The following is a 27669-nucleotide window of genomic DNA, read 5'->3' on the forward strand; positions in this document are numbered from 1 at the left end:
ACCTCATTATCTGAACTGTTGGCATCGTTTAACACAAGAATACAACATTCTAACTCAGGGGTGGGCAAACTACGGCCCGGGGGCCACATCCGGCCCGCCAAGTGTTTGAATACGGCCCGCCCGTTCTTTCCAAAGTATTTCATTTAAAGTCAACATACAAGCTGGCATCATGGCGTGAGCCGACATTTTCATGGTTTGGCGGTTTTATCAATTTCGTTATTTGATGCGGTCTGTTGTTTACAAAGTGAAAAAAGGGACACAAGCACATAATAATAATAATAATAATATTAAATAATAAATGTATTCTTCTTCCATTATAAATTTATAACGTACTTTACATCAAATAAATGATCTCAAAGTGCACACATAGCAGATTGCATAACACTTTTACAGATACAATAATTTCGTTATTTGATGCGGTCTGTTGTTTACAAAGTGCTCCTGAAAAAAGGGACACAGGCACATAATAATAATAATAATAATAATAATATAAAATAATAATAACAAATAAGAAGAATATTATTATACATTTATAACGCACTTTACATCATAATAATAATAACAAATATAAAATAATAATAACAAATAATATCAAATAATAATACATTTATTCTAATTATTATACATTTATAACGTACTTTACATCAAATAAATGATCTCAAAGTGCACATATAGCAGATTGCATGACACTTTTACAGATACAATAATTTCGTTATTTGATGTGGTCTGTTGTTTACAAAGTGCTCCTGAAAAAAGGGACACAGGCACATAATAATAATAATAATAATAACAAATAATAATCAATTTTTTATTATAAATTTATAACGCACTTTACATCAAATAAATGATCTTAAAGTGCACATATAGCAGATTGCATGACACTTTTACAGATACAATAATTCCAGCTGGACTGTTACGTGTAAAATATCGAGTCTGGCCCCCCCGTCAATTTTGTTAAATCAATGCGGCCCACCAGTCAAAAAGTTTGCCCACCCCTGTTCTAACTACATTTATAGGTCAGGAAAGTGGAAAAGTATAATAGGTCCCCTTTAATGTTATGTAGGAAGATAGTATCAAAGTTAGGTTTTGTTTTCTCTGGTAGCCAATAAGGGTAATCGTACTAAATTCTTTTGGACACTTAGTAATTTGGTGTTGCGGTGCTACAATGCTTCATCTAGTCCACTGGACCTCTGCGGTCACATTCCATTATGAACCATTTCAGCCTTTTCCAGCCACTTTGGCTTCTTAGGACTAAGCCCACAGACACATCTTTGTGCTTCAGTGCAGTACTGGGAGGTTGAGTTTTCTCTTCCCAGATAAGCTGTTGTACAGGTTGTGACTTGGCCACAGATAAATAGACACTGTCTTTTTTTTGGTGTATGACTTCATGGAGCGTGAGGCAGCAGTGTGAAAAGAACCATGGGTGAGAACAAGGAAAAAAAAAACAACCCCTCACTTAGTACCCAAAGTGTTTAATTTCTTATTTGCACTTATTTGTTTAAATTATTTTCTATCAATTTAATTCATTCAACATTTAAACGCAGGAAGTGAACCAATGATCAAATGAGAAATTGGTAACACACGGAGAAGCTCTTCTTCTTAATCCTTAATCCTTTTAATGTTTAATGTGCAAGTGTAAACGTGTGTAAATTGTTAAGCATGTCCGAAACAAATAAACCATCAGCATAATCACTTCCCAGCACATTCGGTAGGTGTCCAGGAGACTGTTCTGTTGTATTCAGGTAGCTTTACTCTTATAAATATTTTCAAACTACTTTCAACTATTGCATATAATAAATACTCTGGCGCATTATAATAAAAAATGTTGCATACATTAGTTGTGTCATGAGATTTTGGCGTGAGAAAATTCAGAAAAAAATGGGCACTTGGCCCGAGACAATTGTTCCTGGGCTTTTGTTTTTATCACCCCAAGCCAATGAAAAAACATGTCGTATGTCAGGAACACTGTGCTGTTCCTTTGGCAAATTGGGGCAGTTGCCCAAAACAACAAAGAAAGGGCAGGGAGAGCGGCCTGGGTGGGAAATTACTCCAAAAAGTAACTCCAGATTTATTTATAAGCACTTTTTTCACAGCTAAATCACTCTGAAAATGTTTTATGTACTTTCAGAAATGAACTTTGAATATCAAGGTAGAACTGATTGAAAAAGATTTTTTGCCATGGAAAGCCCTTTGGTGTTTCCTCCTCAATTAATCAGCCTCAGCAGTCGATTGGCTCTTATTTCCAAGTGTCTTTTTTATCATCTTATTCCGTTGTGGTGATTGATGAGAAGCGTTTGAGAATCAGGGAGAGGACAATCTCCCACATCTTCGTGGAATGGAAGTTGCTATCAATACCTGTATTGATGAGCGCAATGGAATCTTGGTGGAAATGTTCTGCTTCCCCATTGATTCCCGACGATCCATTTTGAGCCCCGCTAGTCGACGGCTGGGTTGAATGAAGGGGAGTGGTCCATCCATCATAAGTCGATGCTGCTTGGCAGACACGTCCCATTTTGCCAATTATCCTCCTCCTCCGCCTCCTCCTCCCTTCCTTCTGTGGTCCTGCTCTGGTTTCTTTATTTCAGCTGCTCATCAAGCACAGAACAAGCCAGACTGCGGCCCAGATGGAGCTGACATTTAGTCATGAATTTGACAGCACCTGTCTACACCCACTCGCTTGTAGAAATTGTCTTGTGGGAGTTATTGTCAATACTTGTGTGTGTATATACGTATATGTTTTGTTCCCTTTTACGCTGCTTCTTTGTGTATGAAAAAAAACAGCAAACTTAATACCACATCTCATATTATCTTGTTCAGGTGACTGACCAGTCGGTGCGAGCGGTGGCTGAGCATTGTCCAGAGCTGCAGTTTGTTGGATTCATGGGATGCCCTGTGACGTCCCAGGGAGTCATCCATCTCACCGCAGTAAGTAGCTGACATCTTTGCAGCCATATTTTTGACCTGGGTCATTGTGGCTGTTGCTACCTTGAAAACCTTAACTCGGTATCCTCTCCCATTCTGTTGGCGCCCTGCTCCATAAAGGTTAATTTAATTTATTTTGATTTTCCATAAGCATGCACCAACTTTCTTCATTTTGGGGTATCAGCGATTGGCGGATCCTTACCTATAAAATAGAGTTCATCCACCTCAAAAGACCTAAAAGTCCACTCTCTCCTTTTGCACTGCCAGACTGAGAGCTTGCCATCCAGCTTAGGCTAAATTGGCTCAAGGTAAGGCTAGCTAGGCATTGGCCAGCAGTTATGAGCAGTGAAAAGAGCAAAGCTAATTTAACCAAAGGTTTCAGGATGCCCGCCGATGTTGTGGAAGTTTGGCGTAAATTAAGGACAATGGCCATGGTTAGAACACGCACATTTATTTATTTATTTATTAATTTTTTTTTTTTTTATTATTTTTTTTTTTTAGAAGAGGAAAAAACCCCAAAACACAATAGGTACATTTATGCATGTACACCGCTCGTCTCTTCTGGCCTTCCCAACACACACACACACACACAACAAACATGAAAATATTGTAACTCTTCTACTGAGTCACCATTTTACCTGTCATGTTAAATAAAATAAATGAAACAACATAATAAATCCAAAATGACAAAAAGAGCTCATGAAAATAAAAATCACAATCCGTCACAATATATAAATAAAAAAATGCTCTGAAGTGAGATTGTGTGTTAGTGCAGATGTCAGCTCGGTTGCATATACTACACTTCCTTGATTGACTTTTAGCAACATTGTGTGGAGAATAAGCCGTTAACGTTTAATGGGGCTTAACGTTTTGTTGGGGTTTAGTCAAAGTACATGTTTTGGATGCGGCAAAACACATTTGGTGCACAATGAGGTGTTATAAATTGGGAAACAGACAAAGTGGATGGAGTACTGAAGTGCTAATCACATGTCAAGTAGAAGGGGGAGGGGGCAACTGCACAGAACACAAACTGTAGCCATGGTGTCAGATAAATCGAAGCGAACAGATGACTAAATACACTCTTTGTATTAAAATACACATAGTGTATCTACTGATATGCATAGAATGATAAACTAAATACATAAAAGTGTAGATGGAATGATAAAAACATTAAACATATAACGTAAACAACTATTTAAAGAGCAGTGCCGCAAAGCATGATGGGAGCTCCCACTAGAGCAGGGGTGGGCAAATATTTTGACTCGTGGGCTGCATTGAGTTAACAAAATTGTCCGGGGGACCAGAACATATATTCAACACACACACACACACACACACACACTATTTCATGCTTATAATTTTCCTTGAATTATTTGTCTAATTTTGTCCAATATGTAAAAGACATCTGACTTGCAAGTCATTTTGCCCATTTGTATGTTAAAAGTTGAAATACATGGAAAACAACTGGCGGGCCGGATTCAAACGCTTGGTAGGCCGCATGTGGCACCCGGGCCATAGTTTGCCCACCCCTGCACTAGACTTATTTGGCTTGTCCAATTGCTACTCTTACTCTTTACTACTTTTGTTGTATGTTTTAAGGTATTTCCACAGCATTTCAGTCCAGCTTCAGCTTCCGAATGGCTTCTGAGATCATTCTAAATTTAGATTTTGGCACCTTTTTAAAAGCGTATCAGTTTCACTTCAGCTTTTCAGTATTTACACTCAATGTTTGCGTCATCTACTTTATTTTATTGTCTTTACCACAAACTTTTTCATGTCACAAAATGAGGCTGGACTTGACATCCGATTGTGTTTTATACACAACATGCACGAAGAACGTATTCGATCGTGTAGCACACGACACACACCTAGCACCGCTCCCCACTGGGACAAAGAGAGTGAATGACTGACAGAAGGGTTCACTCATGCTGTTCATTCTGCTATAGAACCAACACCCCCAGATGCACAGAGTGAACTCTCTTGTCATCCAGCATGTTTAGCAGAAACAGAGGAGGAAAACAAACATGTATGAACAGGTCAATATATCGGGGCTGACATAATGATCAAGTTTGTTTTTACTTATGGTGCGGTTCACTGATTTATTGATTATTGTGACATGCCGAACAAAAAGTGTGGACTCACTTGGGTTTTTGTAGCGTAGGTGAGACAAGGCTGAATTTGAGTGGATTACAGTGACAGTATGTTGCACTAAAACTGCCTCATGTTTTTTTCTGCTTAAAATACACTGCAAAATATCCACCCATTTTCTACAGTATATCTCTTGTACTCAGAATCACAGATGATCTGGAGCCTATCGTAGCTGAAGGCTGCAAAATATAAACAATTTTGGTTTTGTTGCACCGTATGGAGATATTGTTTTCATGAGCCATGTATCGTATTGTATGGTGAAGTACTAGAAGTACTAGATTCCCAGCCTTAGATCTAATGATGGCCTCAGGGTTAGTCGGTATGCGATAACCACAACTCAACCACACTTGGACCTTTCCTGCCCAACACTTATTGATTACTGCAAGATAGGACTCCTCCATGGTAACATATGCTCGTGCTAAAACTGCATTATAGATGAGACTTTTAATCTTATTGCACATCAGAAATGAAGGTGAAACAGGAAAAATATATTCGTAGGTAATCGGGCAAACTTTAACTTGTTTTTTAATTTTTTTTTTTTATCAATACCGCAAGGCTTGAATTATTGAGGTGCATCCCTAGGATTTGTATTGTTGTTTCTGAGGTTATTGAAGCGGTAGTTGTGTGTTTACTTCCAGCATCCTGTTCCTGCTGCACTGCTTAAAGTGTGACATGAAGTTTCTTGAACAGAAATGGCTTACCTCAGTAAATGTTGAAGCGTGCATGTTTGATTTGTGTATAATCCCAGCTCCTGCGGGCTCTGCGTTGTCTCCAGGGGGTAAATTTGTACTTTTGGAGAGGGAACCCAGAACCTGACTGTGTCTTTTATCTCAGACTTAATTCTGAAGTTATTATGCGTTAACTTTTAAATCTCATGAAAGCCTAATGAGATGAATCCTAATAATATGCCGCTTGTCTTCCAACACCCTGCTGTGTGCGTATTAGCATGCTAATGAGTCGGGGGCACTTTGGTTAAAGATGCTCTGTGTCGTATAAACATGGACGCACACAATGAGTCGTCAGACTGTAGTCAGAACACTTTGTCATAACATTCATTTACAATGCATGGGTGGTCTTATAGTATATGCACAATGCAATTGCATTTATTTTTGATGAACTTAGGTGCACAAGCATGTACCCACGTGGGGCTGCGTGCGGCCATTCCCCGCCCAAATGCAATTACTGTTGTGTTAATAGGACTGAGACAGCCGATGCCGCCCTACATTATTAGATTAAACAGCAGATTAATTTGCACTTACGGTTTTGGCCCAGCTATCATCTCGCCGGCCTCCCCCGACCTTGGCCCGTGGTGTTGTAGACAGACTGTAATGAAGCCAGCCAGTCATAACAACGCTGGCATACACTGAGGCGAACGTGTACACGCACACGTCTGGCTCACTTCATTATTATTTATTACCATGTTAACCCGGGGGGGAGTTTTAGCCGGCTGTAATCCTGATATCTAGATTTTATTTTAAATTACATGCTGATTGGTTATTGACTGTTTATTTCAATTACACCCTAGACTTTTTGCAGACCTGGTGATTGCATTATTATTTTATTTATCACACGATTCGCATATTTTCATCAAACCGTTCCGATGGGGGCATACTTACTCTGGACTCTTGAGACATTTATTGAGGATGCTGTCAAAGAAAAAAACATAATTTTAGCAGCCCCACTGGAAAGAAAATTCTGCAAAAACACAAATGGAACGTTACATAGACCATCATGTCAACACTGGAGATACTAACTAAAATCCTCTCTGGATATATAATTGGTCGAGGTAAACGGTAGCCCCACACTGAGTCTTGGCTCCTTTCGCGGGAACCAAAGTGCATTCTCACGTACGGTTCAATTGTTTGTTCATGCGTAAGGGGCTCCATATATAAAGTGCTTTAAAATGGCTTCAATTGCTGTTACATTAATCACATTGATTTGTTTTGCAAAGCATTTGTTCAAAACAACAGTGTTGGAGAAATCTGGAGAATCTTGGGTGTGATACACTTTTATTAGAAGCGATGCAACCTCTGACTACTTTGGTACTCGCTCAGAACAGGAGCATGGCAAAAAGCTGGGAACAAAAGTACTATTCAAGGTCGCAACGGTTGGGAGGAAGTCAGTGTTTCAGTGCAAGTAAGTTATAATGTCAAATCTCAATTCCAGTCTCAGGTATAGAGGTGTAAGTCCAAGTCAAGTCTCAAGACATGACAGTCCGAAGTCATAGGCCTGAAATCTCTTAGCCCTTACAATTCATAAGCACAATTTTAATAAAATAAGACCAGACTTACAAAAAAGAGTGCTGACATAGTATTCAGGATTTAGTCAGTGCACACAAATGTAATCCACATATTTGTTGTTTGCTCTTAAACCTGATTGGACATGAGTAGATTCTTTCATGGAGGCAAATTCAATCATTCATTCATTCATTTTTGACCGCTTATCCTCATGAGGGTCGCGGGGGGATGCTGGAGCCTATCCCAGCTGTCTTCAGGCGAGAGGTGGGGCACACCCTGGACTGGTGGCCAGCCAATCACAGGGCACATATAGACAAACAACCATTCACACTCACATTTTTTAGACTTTATCTAAATTCCAGGAATCAGGTTTGTCCGAATGAGTGGACTTCTGGGAGCATCTTAGCTCCTCCCAAGCTCCAAGTCATATATTTTTTCATTATTTTCAATATCATTTTTGTGATTCTTGCTCAGTCCTGCTGCTTTGCTATTTTTACTGCGTCTCATTCCCTCTCCCTCTACTAATCTTGTCGTTATTATCTCCTTTAGCAGGTGATTCCTCCTCATTTATTCCCAAATGGCCCCACCCAGTGTCGATTGAAAATAATATTCTTGCATCTAGAATCGTTGCATTTCTGATGACTCCATGGACTTGCAATTCAAGTTTTTTTTCAACTTCAATTATTACCCTCCCTCCCACTCATTTGGCTCTTCAATTGCATCCATGTCTGTCTGATTACCCCAACCCCTTCATTTTCCACCCTGTTGTTGGCGAAGAGAACTGAGCAAAATCCATTATTTTTATGAAGTTCTTTTTTTATGGCACACTCGTTTCAGATTGATATCTTTTTATTTAATTTTTTTACCTCCTCCTTGCAAATGAGGGTGTAAGGAAATCAATTGAAACGGTACTTTCCTTATCAAGTCATCTTATTTTCAGAATGGGCCTCCCACGGTGTTGATGCAGATAGTGTGCAGAGTAACTACAAAGACGTGGCATTTATGCTCCTTTTAAATGTTTTCTGCGGTGTTTAATTCCACACGGGCTGTATAGCTCCTTTGTGATGTGCAACAAAACTCAATATTTGTAGCAAGGCCCTGCATGATAAGCTACTGTCTTGTTTATGACAGCATCAGGCCGGTATCAGCATATAAAATGATCATATTATATCAACCTGCTTTTAAAATGTCCAATATTGGCACACCGCTACAGGCAGTCGATGATAAACTCCGCCTCAGCGGCAGAATAGAGCCCATGCCATCACAACAACGGCGTGCGCGTTGTATTAACAAAGTGTGGCAAGTCCGGAATAGACGTTGTGGCTCAGTGCAAAACTTGCCATACAACCAATCTCATCGCGTATTTGAATCACAGCATCACACGGGAAACTCCCACGGGATGGCGAGAAGTCATTAACTATAACAGAAAAGTGCCAGCCCCTGTCAGTGGTGAGTAATATCGGGTTTAAGCGCTTCATTGTGCGCCTCCAACCCAGCTGTATTATGCCGAGCCACTACATTTTGGAGAAAACTGTATCACGCACGCATAAAGAAATAAATGGGTCAGTTTTTCTCGTGCCTACTGTTGCTGACTATTGTTCTCTGTCTGAATAATATCACTGAAGCAAGCCTTGTCTAACATTCCATGTTACAATGTGGTCATATCCAGAACTGTCTGGACATTGCAAGGTTAAATCCATTGTAGTGTGTGTGTGTGTGTGTGTGTGTGTGTGTGCTATTTCCAACACTAGCCATAGACCCAAATATTCCGAATGCATTTGGTTTATTTGCTCAAACGGAAAGAATGTAACCTTTGTATACACCTCATTCCGAAAGAAAAGTGCCAATCCGAATGAACATATAATCGGATTCCCAGGGGTGGAATATTCCCTTCCCCAATCCGATTGAGGTATTTTGTACCCGCTCAAACGGAAAGCTGTCAGGGTGCGTTTTTCTTCATCGTGGTTTTCTTCTTCTGTTGTTTATTGGCGGTTGGCAAGCAGCTTTTGTGTGCATTACTGCCATCTGTGGAACAGAATCTAAACCCTTCTATACTTTATTCATAAGTCCAATTTTTATTAAAAAAGATTATCTATATCAATATAAAACATGTCTCACGTTTAATAATAAAATATTAGCAAAATTGAATTTGATCGTTTCCTGTTTAAATTTATCCCAGGTGTGTTCTTTCAGCGCATGCTTAGATATGACGTAGCACGCAGCTCGAGACGTTCTTCAGTTTAAACAATGGAGGCGAGCAATTGGCACTGGACTGCTGCGGAAAGTTTGTTTTTGATCCAAACTGAATTTCAAGACTGGACGAACAAAACACTGGCAATACGGAGTTATTCCAACAAGTGAAAGAAAAACTTGGGGAAGTCGGTATCACGTGATGTTGATGTTTACGCTTTGCTGCACATTCCCCATTGACTATTCTGTTGGATTATAGCGGTGTGGTCTAGCATGTAGACAAGATATTGGAATATTCCTTTCCATGTATACCATTGTTTTCGGAAAAGTCATTCGGAAAGATTCCATTCGGAAAGAGGAAAAACTCCTCATGTAAATGTGGCTATTGACTATCTTGTAATGGAAGTAATTCAACACCCTTGGGGTTCTTTCTTTTCGATCAGGCAATGATCTTTAAAAGATAAAGGGCCGTTTTTGTCTTTTAGTTAATCGGAATAAGAATCAGAATCAGAATGGCCTTTTTTGTCATATTACAGGATGTACTACAAGATTGGAGAGCTTCTCCTTTCAGTGCAATAGAGAAGTTAAAAAGTCTACAAAAATAGTATAAGCAAAAAGACAGTTTAACAAGTTGCAGTTGCAGGGAGGCTTTAAATAAACAAGATATATACAATATGAGATACAGACTTGTGCACGGCACAATTGAGGCTCAGTGTATGATATAATCAACCTTAAATCCGGCAACATAATGTTTCTTCCTCACATTGCTCTGACTGATGTGTTTAAATCACCTCGTTACCGTTAATGTCTCACTCGTTCTAAACCTTCTCTATCAGTCAGTCTTTGGACAGTGCCTCTCTCACGCATATGTGTGGTGTGAAAAAAAAAAATATATATATATATAATACATATATATATATATATTTTACACACACAAACAACTCTGTCGCTCTATCTTCCTGTCAAGAGCTGCTCTTTTCTTGTGGAAGTGATTACGTCCAAGGTCGCCTCTATCAGAGTCAGTGTCAGAAAAGCCTCTCATGGTCTATTCCCTCGTTTTGTGACGGCTTCCCCTTTGCCTGTCATGCCTACCCGCAATGCCCCTCCTCATACATCACTGCCCTAAGACTCGGCGGGTCTCCCTCCTTTCCGTTTGAAAGTTCCAATGTCAGGTTGGACAAGAGCCGCACTGAGACATAACAAATGACGTGCCTGTTGAGGAATGTGTCAGAGATGAAACAACGTAGATTTGGAGTCTGCCATGGCTGTGTGTCGTCCCTCTGGGATGTTTCTGGTCTTAATTTGGAGACATGTACGATCGTTCAGCCGTGTTGCCTCAATGGTTTTGTTTTGCACCACAGACAGTTGGGACCTTTGATAAATATTGCTTAAATCTGAGGCAACTGAACCACAAGCAATACCTCAACTCGCAGTCTGGTGGCTATTTAATTTCATAACCACAATTATACGTTGCAGTCTTCCTGGTGGCTGTGCGGGGGCAATATCAATACCATGGAACTCAGACGTCCTTGCAGGAGTTCTTCAGATTGGGAATTAATTTCCCAGAAATTTCCTGAGAAATATGATCTCAGGGAAGAATTTAATTTGAAACACTTATATGCTAGGACTACGTTAAAAAGCCATAGCATTTCAGTATGTGGAATCAAACTATGGAATGGATTGAGTAAGGAACTCAAACAATGCACAACGATGAGCAAATTCAAGAAACAATACAAGCAGTTGATGTTTGCTAAATACAAGGATGAAGAGTCTTGAACCAGTCATGATGTGCTATATATATCACTATATGGACAGTTACTATGGTACCCATTATGTCATTGGATGGTCATATCACCTTGTACTTCGGTATGTGATTAAAAAAAACAAAAACAAAAAAAACCCTAACAATTATATTAGGAAAGCAGGAAGTGAACAAATGTAACAGTGTTACTGATTGTAAAAGTACCAGCTGGAGGGGTAGGATTTAATAAGCTTTGCTTCTTCCTACTCCTTTTGGACATGTGGAACTGTGAACTGATTATGGGATGCATTCAATTGTAATCTGATGCATGTTCAAATGAAATAAAACCATTACCATTACCATTACCAATTTCCCCCCATAAGAAATAACAAAGACATATCACATTTAAACGCTGTACGCTTAGTGTTTTAAGTAGTCATATTATTGCATATGAATGTGAAAACAGTCTTGTTTCTCTTTAGAATTGACTACAGTGAGTCATGTTTCTTACTCATGAAGGCTCGGTTTTACGATAAATGCCCTTCCTGATGCAGTTGTCCCATTTATCCAGTCTTGATTTGTAGGGTTATGGGCAGGAACCAGTAGGGACAGACTATTATAGACGATTACTATTTTGCTATGGTTTTAAATTATAGATCCACCGCTTTCCTACAGCTTATGCTGCTGCAAATCGAAGGCTACCAGGAGTGTATCTCAGATGACTTAGTGCAAGAGGCGGGGCACACTCTGGGCAGGCCGCCAGTCAGTCACAAGGCACGTACTGTATACTGCAGACAAACAGCTATTTATACTGATGCATTTTTCAGTTCTATACTGGAATTCATCCATCCATCCATTTTCTATACCGTTTATCCTCACTCGGGTCGTGGGGGTTTCCTGGAATCAAAACTGACTTCGGGCGAGAGGCGGGGTATACTCTGGCCGCCAGTCACAAGGCACATATTGTATAATGCAGACAAACAACTATTTACACTGATACATTTTTGACTTTGACACTCAATTTGTTCCACAATGGCAATCCATGCATGGAATTCCACTCATGAAAGTGGCGAAACACACTACACCTCTACCCCCCCTGCATGGAATATGTGCTGTCTGCAAGTACATAATCACAGTGCTCTGTGTCACGCTGATAACCCCTCTTCCCCAAGCTAATGAGCCAAATGTGTGTATGTGTGTACTTTTTCCTATAGGTACTCATGCCCTGTGTGTGATTGTGCACATTCTTGTGTCCCATGGGTACAAGAGGTGTTAACTGAGCGGTGGGGTGGGGGCGAAATGGATGGAGTAAAAGGGGCTTTGGACCAAGAAAGGTTATAAGGGTTGAGGGGGTTGCAGAAAAAGGTAATAATGATTTCCTCTGCTGCTGTACAGAGGAGATTGGGGGATTTATGAATATAATAAGCAAAAGCCAGAGGGATGGTGTGTGTGTGTGTGTGTGTGTGTGTCGCGGGAGTCATTGAAGAATAATTAATTTAGCCATCAAGACATTTTAATCCACAGACGGATGGACGATGAAGGGGGTCGTTGACCTCTGGGGTCTGTATGTGTGTGGTAGCTTGTCTGGTTATTGGCCAAGTGAGGAGTGCCAGCGACTGTCCTGTCTGGCCATCAACCAGGACTCTTTGTTGTCGTGCACGTGCAAGCGTACCGCCGCTCACTATCTCCTCCTCGAACCTTTCCTCACCACTGCATTTGTTATCAACACCGGCACATGCAGGATTAGTGGCTGAAAGGGGAGTAAAAAAAAAGAGTGTAGCAGAGGAAATAAGTGATAGACAGTAGATGGGCACAAGACTGATAAAGACCCAACGCTCACTCACAGAGACACAAAAACAGTCAGTTCAGTGGTCCATGACGTGACAATGTATTGTTGATCCACACCGATGGCTTTTCCAGTTTTTGACTCGGTCTTCCATGCATTAGATTGTGCTTTCACCAGAATTTAGTGGAGGGTGGGCGGCTTCGCATTGATTGCTCTTTACCATCTATTATCCTGTAGAAGTGAGATATTAATATTGAATCATTTCAATGTAGTTAGAGAGTGGGTAGTATTAAATAATTTCCATTATTAAAGAGATTTATGAAATAAATGTAAGAGTAGAAAGAGAGGCCTTTTGAAAAAGTTTCACATTTTTGAGACTTTTTTCTTTCTTCTTTTTTTTTTTTTTTGCTGTATAATGCATTTACTTTTGTGGTAAATCCAACTGCATTCTCAGGGTGATTTTCTACCCAGTGCTTGATTTAATCGAGTCTGGACACATGCTCTCCTCTGTCTGACTTAACTCTCCGGGACGCCGCGACAAGATTAAAAAAAAAAAAAAAGTGTGTATGCATGAGTGCCCACTTGTATTCACGTAGTGACACGGCTCCACTCATCTCACCTTTTTGGCCCTTGTCGCATCCTGTCTTGACACCGTCTGCAACACATGCGGACGGCTGAGCAGAATCTGTAATGGCGGCAGTGCCACCACCGCCACCACCGCCACAACAACAACACACTTGTTGTGACTTTGACTTCCTCTTCAGAACTTTTGAATGGACAGAAACTTTTGTTAAAGTGTGGTTTGTGTGCACACACACACATAAGTTTCCTCCAAACTTTTGTTTTTTTGTTTTTTGTGAGTGACTTTTTTCACGACTATGCATTTTATATAGTAGGAACAGCTTCATTACCTGTTGACTAATTGGTATGTTTCCATTACGACAACCAACTAGTGAAAACCTTGGACTGTTCATGCCAAACTTTAAAAACAAAAACAGATTGTCCAGAACAATGCCCTATAGATAGACAATCGCTGTTTGAATTCAGGCAACCCGATTCTGATTGGCTGCTCCAGTCTTGTTATACGAATATCCGGTGTAATTTGGTCGGCCATGACATTGATTTCCTGCAATCAAAGCAGAGTTAAGACCAGAATTCTCCATGTCAGCCAGTTAAAATCAATTTCTGAAGGGCGTTGGTGCGTGTCAATATGTCTTTTCAGCACAGGTCATGGCGCATGTTGTTGTTGGTGTTGTTGCTTGAGTCCGCAGATGGCAGCACTGTCTTCTTTTTGAGAACAGTACGAAATGTGGTCTACAGGACTTAGGTGAAACACTGCACACTGCACATCACGCCATAAGAACACAAATCAGGAAACGCCACCGGAACTAAAGGTCATATGAGGTTTTCTCTTCAGATTGCGGCCTTTTTTTGCTCAATATATTAGTTGCTTTTTTCAATATTACGACACAGACCAATAATAAAAAAATAAATTAATTAACCTTCCTCTTGTGTTAGCTTTCTGGTGTCATCTCTTAGGTTAACGAGTCGGTTTTGACCCATGTATTAAATCAGCTATAAAATACACGACAAACAATAAGTTACCATCAAATTTGCTTCTCATGTCTTGGTTACCTTCTTAGGCTTCCTCATTCATGAAAATGTTGGTTTTAATACTTTTGGTGTGGGCATGTTTTGGCTTTTTTTTTGTCACTATACCCCTGGATTTCAATTTACAAAAATTGTAAAATTAACCTCAAAAGAATCATATTAATAAATTGAAGGTTCTTTTGTTACCTGGCTATTACTGAGGGCTATAGAACATATGTCTTAAATCAATTAGTTTTATTTATTTTCTCATTTTAGTATTAATCACTAAAGAAACATCTATGGTGTTCGGGTCAATTTTGGCCCATATATATTAATGTCAAGAAAAGGTACAAAAAGTTATTGTTTTCAGCAACAGAACTTTAGTATAAACTGAAATAAAAAAGCAGAACAGGTCCAGATCTTGGTTCACTGTACTTCCTGCCATTCTTTCCATGATCCAAATTGTAAATGTGAAATCAGCCAGTCAAATGAGTGAATTCACCTCAAATGTCTGGACCTTGTTTTTCTGCTGGTATACTGGAAAAACGGTCAAAATGAGAATCCCCTGGAGCTTACATGATGAGAAGAGGAGCTGGTTGTCATTGTGTTGGCTAATTATACACTTATGATTTCAGTCGTGGCTCAAAATATTGCTTTATAGTCATATTATTATAACCGTGTCGAAACTGACCCTAACAATACAGTGGTCATAATTTCAACCAGACCATTTTAAAATGTAGTAAAAATTATTTTTTTGTTTTTATTTTGTTGAAATAGAGTTTCTTGACAAAGTCAAAAAGCCCTGATGCAATAAACAAATGTTATGTGATTCTTTTCATGAATTAAAATGTAAAACGGGTCGGTGCAGACCCTAACACAAGAGGGGGGTTAAAAAAACGAAGCTGTGGGCCGCAAATGGACTCCGGTCCGCACTTTAGAGACCTCTGAGTTAGCTGGAAGAAGGTCCACTTTGAGACGCTTTGTTTTCAGACCGCATAACACTGTTGTCATATTAAAAAACGCCCCAAAATGAAAATCTAAATCATATTAAATCATAATGATGAATTAAGTGATGTTGTGAATTACTAGCTCATACTATTTTGGCCCCAAACAATGCCTACTCTGTTTTCTGGACAGTGACGTTTGATGAACAGCACTCCTGCGGTGCACAAACTATGACATCATATCCTCAGCATGAGGTCCAGCAGCTTCCTGCTTGGCATCATATGACCTTGTGTAAATAAATGCAGTAATAACACAGGTAGCCGCAAGTGAGCGTGCACTTCTTGGCCTTCTAACCCACGCTTAATGTAATAAAGTGTCAAATCCACTCTGTCCTGTCTAATATGGAACCCTCAGCGCTTATTATTCTTTCTTTAATTTTAAATGGTGTGTTGTGTGTGACCTCAGACTCTCATTCTTCCTGTCTGAGAGGGGCTTTAATTGAAGCCGGGCCACAAGGAGCACCTCTTCTGGTCATGTGGGCCACATGAAATAATCCTCATTTAATACAAAAATGTGCTCATCCATCCCTCGTAATATGTGAATTGATTGCTTTTGTCTTATGTTTGAATGTGTTTTGAAACATGTGGATAATTTACATGCAATTTAACTCAGCACGATTTAATAATGTTTTACAATAATATGTTTCAGCCATCTACATTTAAATGAAAAAACACGCCTTTAAGACATACAAGGATTTCATTTACTAATGGTCGATTAATGTCATTACTGCAGCATGGGTTCATATTATTCCATTGTATTCTAGGGGTGTCAATTGTATTTGCGCACGTGTGCACACACAGAAGTTGGAATATTCATAAAAATCAGTGCGTGCATTAATTTGTGTGCCTGCCTGCGTGTATTCATGGGTGGGGACGCCACGCTGGCCTCAGAGCAGCTGGATTTTGCAGGTTTCAGTGTATTTTACGAACGGCATGAATAATTATCCAGGTGTAGCTGCCAACTTGAGGGGGGGGGGTGTGACGAAGTCGGCGTGGTCACAGGCGGCAGCAGACAAAAAAAAAAAAAGCCCCCTGCTCACATCCACTTTTTTTTTTTTCAAGTCGTCTTTTTTTTCTTCTCTCTGTAAATCACTGCCTTTGTTTTGCTTCCCCGCCGTCCACACCGGTTCTCCATATTTGTTTTTCTTCATTGCTCTGACACACAAAACGAACTATTTCATGAGTGGAAATGATTAAATAAGATTGGAGCCGTCTTGGAGTCAAATTAATGTAATCTGTCAACTATAAGAAAACAAACGCCGCCTTTGGGTCCTGTCACATTATGTCGGTGTGACTAATTACTGAAAGGTCGTCCCCCTCCCACTTTTCTTCAGGATAGTTTATTGTTAAATGGTGAAATATATTTCCATGCATCGCCTTTCATGGATGGATTAAGAAAGTTCCATTCTTCGCTGCCTGCTTCCTTTCACAAACACATATTTCCTATTTTCTTCCACCTAGCTACACCACTAACCAATCAAATGTGACTTTAGTTGGCCCCATTTCTCATTGGTTAGCCACATCAATGGCACTCCCTCCATTGGCTGGAGCACTGATTTCATTTAGCCGACATAAGCAGTTTTGAATTTGGTGAACCAGTACAATTTTTGTTGTCAGGGCAGGGATTTCCTGCAGGTTTAATTACCGTTAAAAAAATCGGAATGTGTGTGAGGATGAGATGTTTGCCTGTGAATGTTCTATGAAAGAGTGACATTTGATGTCACAAAAACTCAGGCTAATTGTGCATGAATAATTCAGCACCTTTCACCCAGCATTGGCCACAGGGTCTGACAAAAACTTTCCTTCTGCCATTTTTCTGTGCTAGTCTACAAGCGCTTATGCTTTGAACTGGCAAATAGCAGCTTTTTCGCTCACTTGACCTTCTTTTCTTCACACACACACACACAAGCTGTTAACGTCACCGCTATTCAGCATACTACACAATCACCACCATGCATGAAGACCTTTAAAACAAGGCATATGATGCAATTTTCCCTCAAGCGTAAAGGTTTTTTTTTTGGTGTGCATTGACTCTCGGCATGCCTTCCAAGTGTGCTTGGAGCCTGTGGCCCCAATGAGTATTCATACTGCTGGGTATATGTCAAACCTATGGAGCCAACAGTAGTGCTCACTGATCTTAACGCCCGATGTGAGCTTGTTTTCTTTTTAGCCTCCGCCGTGACATTTAGCACCCCGTCCCCCCTAGAGAGCCGCCTGGAATGTCGTTCCTCCATTACCTTGCACGCTTCCCGACACGAAAGCTTGTGTAGTTGTGTTAAATTGCTTCATTCATTTCTAAAGCAGGGCTGTTTCTTTTTTTCAGACAGGAAGCTCAGATTTGGGCTATAGGATTAATTCCAATCCCTCTCGGGGGGTGTCCACGTGAACCAGAGAGAGAGACAGAGATGACTCAAAATGAGGGAGATGTAAGGAAACAAAACAAAACAACTACATTCTATAAATTTGAAAGTACTACTTAAATTAATTGAGTAATCACCAAATAACAAGTAATTGTACGTACAAAAGTGCATTAAATAAATATTGTTAAATACATTAATTCATTCATTTTCTACCGCTTATCCTCACAAGGGTCGTGGGGGGTGCTGGAGCCTATCTCAGCTGACTTCATACACCCTGGACTGTTGGCCAGCCAATCACAGGGCACATATAGACAAACAACCATTCACACTCACATTCATACCTATGGACAATTTGGAGTCGCCAATTAACCTAGCATGTTTTTGGAATGTGGGTGGAAACTGGAGTATCTGAACTCGAACTTGGGTCTCCTAGCTGTGTGGCTTGCGCGCTAACCACTTGGTCACCATGCAGCCTATTATATATATATATAATAATTTTGTAGTTAGAGCATAAAAATAGCTGTTTAAACCCATCTGAATACGGTGTTTAACATTGGTAGAGCCCTCAACGAAGACCTGTACTTACATGTGTTACTGTGAATATGTGCTACAGCTCCTTAGGGGAGCTGCGTGAGGGCGGGCAGGAAGTGATGTCAGGGGTTCAGAATTGAGTTTTAGCTATTATGGATTATTGTGCCTGTTGTGAGTTCTGGTGCTTGTGTGTCTCACAGAACATTACAGTAAGATCTTCTGAATGAGTTGTATTTGTATTTTACTTCATTTAGCTGTTTAGCTGTTTAGCTGCTTAATTTAGGCCAAAAATATGTATGTAACGTACTTAAATATGCATGTGGCTGTATTCAACCACCAAACAGAATGATTTATTAATGAGTATATATAAAATTGGAAGTATGAAGGGGTGAGGGACAACTGTATATGGTGAACTACATGCATTATTATAATTGGATATTCTTTTACTTTGACAATGACATGTAGGAATGTTACATTACATTTAACATTATTATGATTTTAGCTCACAAACGTGAGTACATCAATCATATTTCATAGATGGATAATTGTGTCTTTTATATAGTCAAGCTCGATGCAGCAGTAGTGCACAAATGCTGCGGCCACTGGTGAGCTGCGGTTCATGTTCATTACGGGAAACATGAAATCCAACATGCATATCCATTCGCATTTGACCCAATTAAAAATACCTCACCGTATTTAATCTTTTGCAGCTGCGCAACTTGACCGTCCTGGACCTGCGGCACATATCTGAGCTGAACAATGAGACAGTGATGGAGTTGGTGAGGAAGTGTTGCAAACTCAGCTCCCTCAACCTCTGCCTCAACTGGAGCATCAATGACAGGTATGTCAGCGCTGCGCTTCTCATAGTCGTACGGTGACGCACACTGTCACATCATTGCAAACACTACAGTATATTACAACTGCTTGGGAGGGCCATGTGCTCACACAATTTGTCAAAGAAAAATACAAGTCAACATATACCGTATATTCCGGTGTATGAGCTGCTACTTTTTTCTTAACCCTGTGGTGTGGCTGCTTTATGGTTAAATTCTAATCCCGTGACATCTCCTTTAGTTCAGAACTACTTAGACCTGTCACGATAATGGATATATTGATTTATATCAATAAAGCCAAGGAGGAAACAATAGCTCTTGCTTTGACAGGAGCCAATCCCAGGCTATTTACATAACTATCAACTAACAGTGCTTAATTCATCACACAACAACTTACTACTCAAATGATGTATATGCAAATATATAAAAATGTCCAAATATGACTTTATTGGGACATTCCAAGTTTTCCAACATGGCATTGTGTCTGAGCAACACATTCATTGGAGAGCTGCGATGACGTCAGGTGCCCCTCTTTTTGGCTCCTCTGGTTTCCTCTTATGGACAGAAACAGAATTGCCATGCCCTTTTCTTTGCTTTCTTTATGCTCCTCAAAGCAATTCAATGGTTTTCTCAACTGAAATGCATTATTGGAACACAAATGTTTTCATATAATTGTATTGATGCGTGTTTCTATATTTCTGAGGTATAACATTTGAGTATGTATTTCAAATAGAGGCCTAAAGTATAACAGTTTTAAAACAATATCACTGTTCATCCAAATTTGAACACCAACACAGTTAGTAATATCGGCCCTTTACCAGTACTTTTCACAATACCATACAATAACTTACCATACCACTTAAGTACCATAACCTGCCAATACCAGACTATAGCGACAGACCAAGGGTGGGCAAAGTTTTTAACTCTGGACCGCATTGAGTTTACAAAATTGGCCGGGGGGGGGGAATATATATTAAATACATGCATACTAGTTTCAGCTTGAAATTCCTCATTAAAATTAGGCGGTCCGGATTCAAACGCTTAGCGGGCCGGGTATGACCCCCAATATCACATATTGTGTGGTGTTGTACATCAGCTATTGCATATATTAGTTGATGAACATTACCATTGGTCATACATTTGGCATGTACACAAGTGTGATGGACATTGTGCAGAGACACATACACACCTGTTGGAAGTTAACACACGCTAACACACAGCTGAGAAGAATCCTTGTGGGCTTCATCACCAAAACCCTGAGAAAAAGAGAAATCCACAAAGCACATTTTCTTTGTGTCGCTGCGCCGATACACCCTCTGCTTTGGGAGAGAGGCTGAACGGTATTATAGCAACCCGAGTAAAGCATCTCCTCTTTTATTTATTATCCTGTGTTTTATTCATATCTTTCAATTTAATCTATCGATTTGCAGCTACGCTTGTTGCTCTCTCCACCGACTGTGCTCCCAGTCTGGCTGCTCAGGAGTGTGAACACGATATTGAATTTAGCCTTGTGGTGCACAATGTGTGTGTGTGTGCACGCGTGCACACGTGCACACGTGCATGGGCTTTGTGCAGCACAACCCATGACATCCAACATTTATTGTGTGGACATTTCTTTTTTTTGCTGGTGTACACCACAGACAGGCTATGTTTGCAGCAGTGATGTGTGATGACAATGTGACGTTCATGCCTAGTCTCCGCCTTGCAATCAACATGAAATGGGAGTTCGGTGAAACAGACACATGCAGCACACACTCACACGGTGCATTGATCCCATAATGATATTTTACTGCACTGGCTCGTGGGCTCAGGGTGTCCGTGCATTTGACTGGATATCCGGCTCACCTGTGGGAATATTGGAATTTATAATTGTTTTTGTGCATGCGTATGCACGCGTGTGTGTTTGTGTGTGTGTCATCCTACATTTTGCATGTTTTAGCTTTAAGAGTGACTGAGGTGGTCAGCCATTCCTGATGAATCTTCTACCGTCAAACCTCCCAAGGGGCGGGGTTTGGAATTCCACAATATATATGTATGTGTATGTGTGTCCGTGTTGTTGTGTATATTGTGTACATGCTGACTGCAGCACAAGGACCCAAAACAAATAAAAGCCTTCCAGTCGTAAGATGCTTTACTGTTACTCTTTACAGTCACACAACTCCAAGCAGGGAGGAGGTTGAGGCACAGATGTGTGTGTGTGTGTTAGAAAAGGTTGGATTTAAAGGTTTAATAAGTATAAACCTCCACACTAGATTGTGTTATATATTTAGTGTGTGTGCGTTCTTGCATCATTCTAAAAGTGTGTTACAATGTTCAAACCATCAATTCAAGGAAAGGGTGTGTTTCTTTTCTTCACCCACCAGTGATGTCAGGTGTGCACTGTTTGCATCATGCTTATCCTCATGACTGGAGCTTGCAGGCCACTGTGTGATGACACGATGTCCAACAGCTACTTGCATGAAAAACCTTTGAGACACAAGCTTGTCTTGCACTCATGCACACTCAAGCATGCTTGCCTACTTCTTTTCTGAAATTAATGTTACCAATGAACCAATAAAATGCACACAAACTGTATTTATTGCCTAATTAAAATTAAAGTTATTAAATTAAAATTGCCTTTACTTATGTACTACTCACAGCAGTTTACGCTGACAATAGCTGGATTGGTTCACATTAAATTGTCCAAACACCACCAAGTCAAAGAGTAATATTATCAATATTAAATACAAAAATAATAAAATGTAGATTTAATGCAAGAAGCTGTATTAATGCTATTAATATTTTTATATTATTATTTATAGTGGTAATGGTTTAATTTTATTTTAACATGCGTCAGGTTACAATCCAATGCATCACATAAAAATAAAAATAAAAATAAAAATAAATTAATAAAAATAAATTAATAACATAAACATTGCTCCTAAAGAGCAATTTATATGTCTTTTTTTTGCCTGAGAGGCACAAAGCAGTGATGATACAACTCCACAATAAAAGAGATCATGTCTGGTGTAGTTTTAAGCTGAAAATATGGCCACAAGGTGCCAAAAGTGCAGTTTATAGAGCTCAGCATTCATCTCTCCCATAGAAATACATGCTCCACATTTCACCAAGGCACATATCGGGCACGTGCACGGAAATGCAGTTCAGTTGCAAATGTGGAAACTGTAAATAGTTCATGGTATATTGAATTGTTTTTGTCCTCTGTCACTCTGCATCAGTAAAGTTGAATTTTCTTTTGTCAGAGGTCATTGGTAGCGGAGTGTTGCTTGTCATTTCATTTTTTTAGAAAACATGTAACATTTGATTATCTTTTTTTTACCATTACCCTCAGAGGTGTTTTGTAGAGCCATTCTTTTAGACAACGACATTATCCTTGTCCTGTAATAGTACTGCGATCCGCTTGAAGAGCTATGTGAAGGTTCTAAAGGTCATGTGTTTCTTGGCCGCTTTTCCACTCACAGTGGCAGCGACACGTACAAACGTGGCTTGCTTGGTGTCACAGTAAAGACCAAAACGACTCCTGAGGGCACAGCGGGGTCACAAGCAGTGTGAGGCCTCCAATGGAATGCCAGGGGCAGGTAAACAGGCCGGCGCAGGAAATGACCCCTTATTTCCAGGAACCATTTGTCCCCTGATAAGAGGCCATTGGAGAGATAGAGCCCTGTGGGTGGTAAAGTACTTGGGTCATTTTTCTTTGACCAACCTCTTTATTTTTTCTCCGCTTGTCTTTCGTTTTGTGCTAAAAGAAACGGCGTACCCTCTGAATCTCCCCCATCCTTCTTGGTAATGGCCGTGAATAGCGCCCATGTAAGAAGGCGAGGAGCAAATCAAGACTTCCCCCTTCGTCACGGGCCACCGGGCAGATTGCGGTGGTGGGACGTCAATTTTTGCACACTGTCATTTCTCGGCATGAGAGGATACAATGTGCTGCGATTTCTCTGTATTGTCTCGAGCCGGGATGGCGGGCCAAAGTGGGGTGGCCTTTTTCAAATTTCACAGTTTGAAAATTGGGAGGGAGCCGCCATCAAAGTGAAATGGCTGAATAAATGCTGGAGTTTTCAGTCTTTTTTTTTTTTCAAGATGGGTCCTTTCTTTCTGCAGCCTTTGTGTTGTGCACATAGTGGATTCATTGGCATCTCTGTTCGCACAATGTGTGCTTTGTATGTATGGGCATACAGATTTTACTGTATTTTTCTCAAGACCTGAATCACTCTTGGAGATTTTAAAGTGCCATTCGTACAAACATTTGATATGATCATGTCTATCCTTTAGAGAAAAACGTTCATCGTAGATTTGATTCTGATTTAATTCTCAGAAGGACATTTTTAGGAACGTGAGTGTGTGTGTGATTGTGCTCTTCATAATCATTGTCATACTTTTTTGTGTTGAAGAAGTACGTTTTACAGTAGGTACTGCTCAAAAAGAGCAGTATGAGCTGTTAGTTAACGTTTTTGAAGTAGGTCTTTCAAAAACAGCAGTGCTCTCCCCTCATATAAAGGATCTTTGACTGGCATTTTTCCATGTGCATCCTTAAAGACAGCAGAACACTCCTGTAGTATAGAGATTTTTTTTTTAATTCACAAGATGGATTAATATGGACTGTCTTTATTGTTCCCGTGTTATAAGATCTCGCAAAGAGAGACATTATGTCGGCCGTCGTCTCTCGTCTCCAAACAGGCGATTATTATTTTCAGCATCGTGGCATATTTGTTCCATAGAACATTGGCAGGAATGGAGTGAACCCTTTTTTCAGTCATATAGTCTGTTTGTCTCGGTGGGTGGAGGTGGGGCCGATGAGTGTAGCCTTATGAGGAGCGATGCAAGGTAACGTAAATTAGTCGATTGCAAGATATTGTTGTATCCAGTCGTGTGAGAAACTGTTTGCCTCCTTTTTGATGTCTTATTTTTTTTTGCTTGTTTGTCACATTTAAATGTTTCAGATCATCAAACAAATTGACATATTAGTCAGGGACAACACAACTGAACGTCAAATGCCGTTTTTAAAGGAAAGTTTTATTATTAAGGGAGAAAAAAAAATCCACTCTGTGTGCATGCTCCCAGCCACCCATCGAGAGAAACAGACTGTATGACTAAATGGCTCACTCCGTTCATACCATTTCTGAATAGAAAGTTAAGAGTTTGGCTTCTCAAAGCAATATGCGTTCAAAAGAGTAATACATTTGCATCATACATATCACTCTGCCTTATATCTTTCTCCTGCCGTATCCCTGCACTCCCTGTCGCCTTTCCATTCTTGTGTACGTGATGAAGACACTCACATGTTCTTCTGCCGTGTAAACACATGTATACAAGATGTCCCTTGCATATGGTTCTGAGAAGCCAAACTACTTACTTAAAATGGCCTTAAAAAGCAACAAAGTAGAACTACCTTCCTTGTCACCGAAATCCAACCAGAACTGGACTCACAGGACCAAGTGGGGGGTAAATCACTGTTGCTGTACTACACTGCTGATGGGAAAAATGTCTCTTTATGACCTTCTCTGGTGTCTTTTCGCATTCCAACCATCTCTGAAACAGATCTAGTCTTGTGGTTCGACTGTGTTCCAACACTGTGAAAGCCCTGTCCTCATCCATAATGGTCCAAAGAAGCAGCAAATGTATCAAATCCATAAGCTAAACTTCCACGTACAACGTTGTACTCCAGCTACAACCCCTCTTATTTTTTTATTGTTTTTTTAAAGTTGTTTTCTAAATGTCATGGAAAATGTCAACAGAATCCTTACCAGGAAGAGACAGACATTTGTCTCTGTCTTGTTCCACTGCCATCTGTCTCTCCAGATTTGAGGAGAGTGCTGAGAGGCGTTCCCATGTCCTTGTCACTTTTCTTTCCGGCTCCTATGATACGGCCTACTTTTTGCTCCTCAGGGTTTCATGTGTGTGTCGCAGAGAAGCCGTGACATGGCCTTGCATTCATTTATCAATTAAGAATCCAGGTGGTTTTCGTTATTAATTACCGCCGCCTGTGGTGACGTGGCAGGGAGATCAGAGTTCTGCAAAGCAGGCATACTCTTGACGGCTAGACAAGACTGCACACTGCATACATAATAAAGTAAAAATAATAATAAAGTCATGCTGCTCCACTCTCTTCTTCCTTTTTGTTTTTCCTCCAGTTGCCTTTCTTAGGTTCACTAAAATTATTATATTTGGCATTGTGCGTGTGAAGGTGCACTGCGACAACACCCTAGCCGCTGTGCTTAATTTTGAGTAACGTCAAACCTCAGACTTGTCACACCGGTCTTATTCTATTAAAAAAATAAAACAATTCAAAATGCATTCAATTTATTTATCAGATTTAATAGATTGTAACATTGTGAAAATGACATTTTATTTGAGAGACAATAGACAGTACTGGGCTGTGTTCTCCAGGTACTCCGGTTTCCTCCCACAAAAGCATTCTATTCTATCCATCCATTTTCTGCGGCAGTTATCCTCAAAAGGGTTGCTATCCCAGCTGACTTCGGGCGAGAGGCTGGGTGCACTCTGGACTGGTCGCCGTCAAATTCCCGTCTATTCTATTCTGTTTGGTAATAATTTAAATGTAAAAACAATCATTCATTCATTCATTTTCTACAGCCTGTCCTCGCGGGGGTGCGAGAGGGCACACGGCACATATAGACGTCGCCAATTAACCTAGCATGTTTTTGGAATGTGGGAGGAAAACGGAGTACCCGGAGAAAACCCACGCATGCATTGGGAGAACATGCAAACTCCACACAGAGACGGCCGAGGGTGGAATTGAACTTGGGTCTCCTCGCTGTGAGGCCTACGTGCTAACCACTTGTCCGCCATGCAACCTAAAAACAATCAAACTAACAAAAATGCTATAGTAAAAATCAGGCTGTCTCAATTTCTTCTTCTTTTTTTTTTTTACAAATTAATTCTAATAATTATATAATAATAATTATTATTATAATCTAATTATTATCATTAGGAATAAACAGTCTATTTGTCTTTTTTCTATTTGATTTTTTTTAGCTATAAATTAAAACTGTGCATTTTTATGAGCCTTACCTTTACCTAAAAGCTCTGACATAAATGTCCATCTCCGCATTATGAAGCGTCCCAATGTAATTCATTACTTGGAAAACCATGCATGTCACAGCTGTGGTGCTCCATTAGACAGCAGCTTCATTCAAAAGGATACCATCAACAAGTCTCGACAGTGAAAGCCATGCTAACCAAATTGTTGACCCATGACAGCACGAATTACTGCTTCAATTTTCGCCAAATACATGTTTCCCCTGAATGTAATTCTCCATCCGATGTTTACCCTCTGTTGGGTCATGCTTGGTAAATTGTTATTGCTCTCGTCGATTACCAGCACAGGAGAAATGACAAAGAGCCTATAAAGAACATGATTTAAAATCCCAAATATATTTATATATATATATATTTTTTTTTCCCAAAGAAGATTACTGCAGAGAGTGATTTTCTCTTATTTGATTTTCCTGCTTTTATCCAACTTGTTGTGGCTTTATGTTTTTCATTAACTTCCTCTCTCAAGGTTACTCGACTGTTTTTTGTTTTCTTCTCATGAGTAGATTTGTGAAGATGATTCCAAAAGATTCCACAACTTAATCTTCGGACTGCTCTTCCAGGAATAAAGCAAAGGGCGCATTTTATTTGGCTTGTGCCCTCATGAGTTGTATTTATTTTCAGTGCGGTGGCCATGCAGTTTCTTTTAAAACAGGCCAGTGCAGTGTCACTTTACCACCCGAAATCAGCAGTGCATATCTTGCAGCGCTTATATTTGCACATATATATACACGTAGCTCCTCTGATTTCCCGGCCAAACCACAGTGGGCATCCTTGTATGTATATTTCTAGACACTTTTTAGTACATATGGCCACAAAGTTCCATCAGACTCCCGCCGAGGAGCTTGGTTTGTTTTCGTCCACTCTGTGAAAAACGAGACTGCATCCGTTCACCTCGCAGATGCTTCTAGGTGTTAAACGTGATTGCTGTCACTTAGAATCAGCGTGTCGGTAGGTAATGTCATCACCTACAAGTGTTCTCATGAAGTGCTCCAGTGGTCAGGAACCGTGGTGATGGTTGGTTCATAGTCATCAAGACTACAAATTTAGTTCCCAACCATTCATGAGATGCTCTTTCTCGCAGCCACCCAGCATGCGTCCAATTAAGCTGGTTCTGATAAAGGTGACTTCAATAATGTTCTGACAGTAATGTGTGTCCCCACCAAACGTGTGGAAAAAAACAGACAGGCTTGGCTATACATCTTAAAACGAAGCCTGGAGCTCTGCCATCTCTCAATCAGTTAGCAAGAAACATAGGAGTTGTAAATGTG

At 40.1% G+C, this 27669-nt stretch overlaps 1 protein-coding gene across 4 annotated transcripts in view; it reads left to right on the forward strand.

Moving 5' to 3' along the window:
• fbxl17 (F-box and leucine-rich repeat protein 17) overlaps positions 1-27669 on the forward strand; it is a 229279-nt gene that overhangs the window by 68938 nt on the left and 132672 nt on the right. For all 4 annotated transcript variants that reach the window (XM_058071438.1, XM_058071437.1, XM_058071440.1 and 1 more), the window contains 2 exons: positions 2818-2925; positions 19220-19350. In XM_058071438.1, the coding sequence (XP_057927421.1) occupies positions 2818-2925; positions 19220-19350 (239 nt within the window). The remainder of the gene's footprint in view (positions 1-2817; positions 2926-19219; positions 19351-27669) is intronic.

This window comes from Doryrhamphus excisus, chromosome 4, assembly GCF_030265055.1.
Source record: "Doryrhamphus excisus isolate RoL2022-K1 chromosome 4, RoL_Dexc_1.0, whole genome shotgun sequence".
NCBI lineage: Eukaryota > Metazoa > Chordata > Actinopteri > Syngnathiformes > Syngnathidae > Doryrhamphus > Doryrhamphus excisus.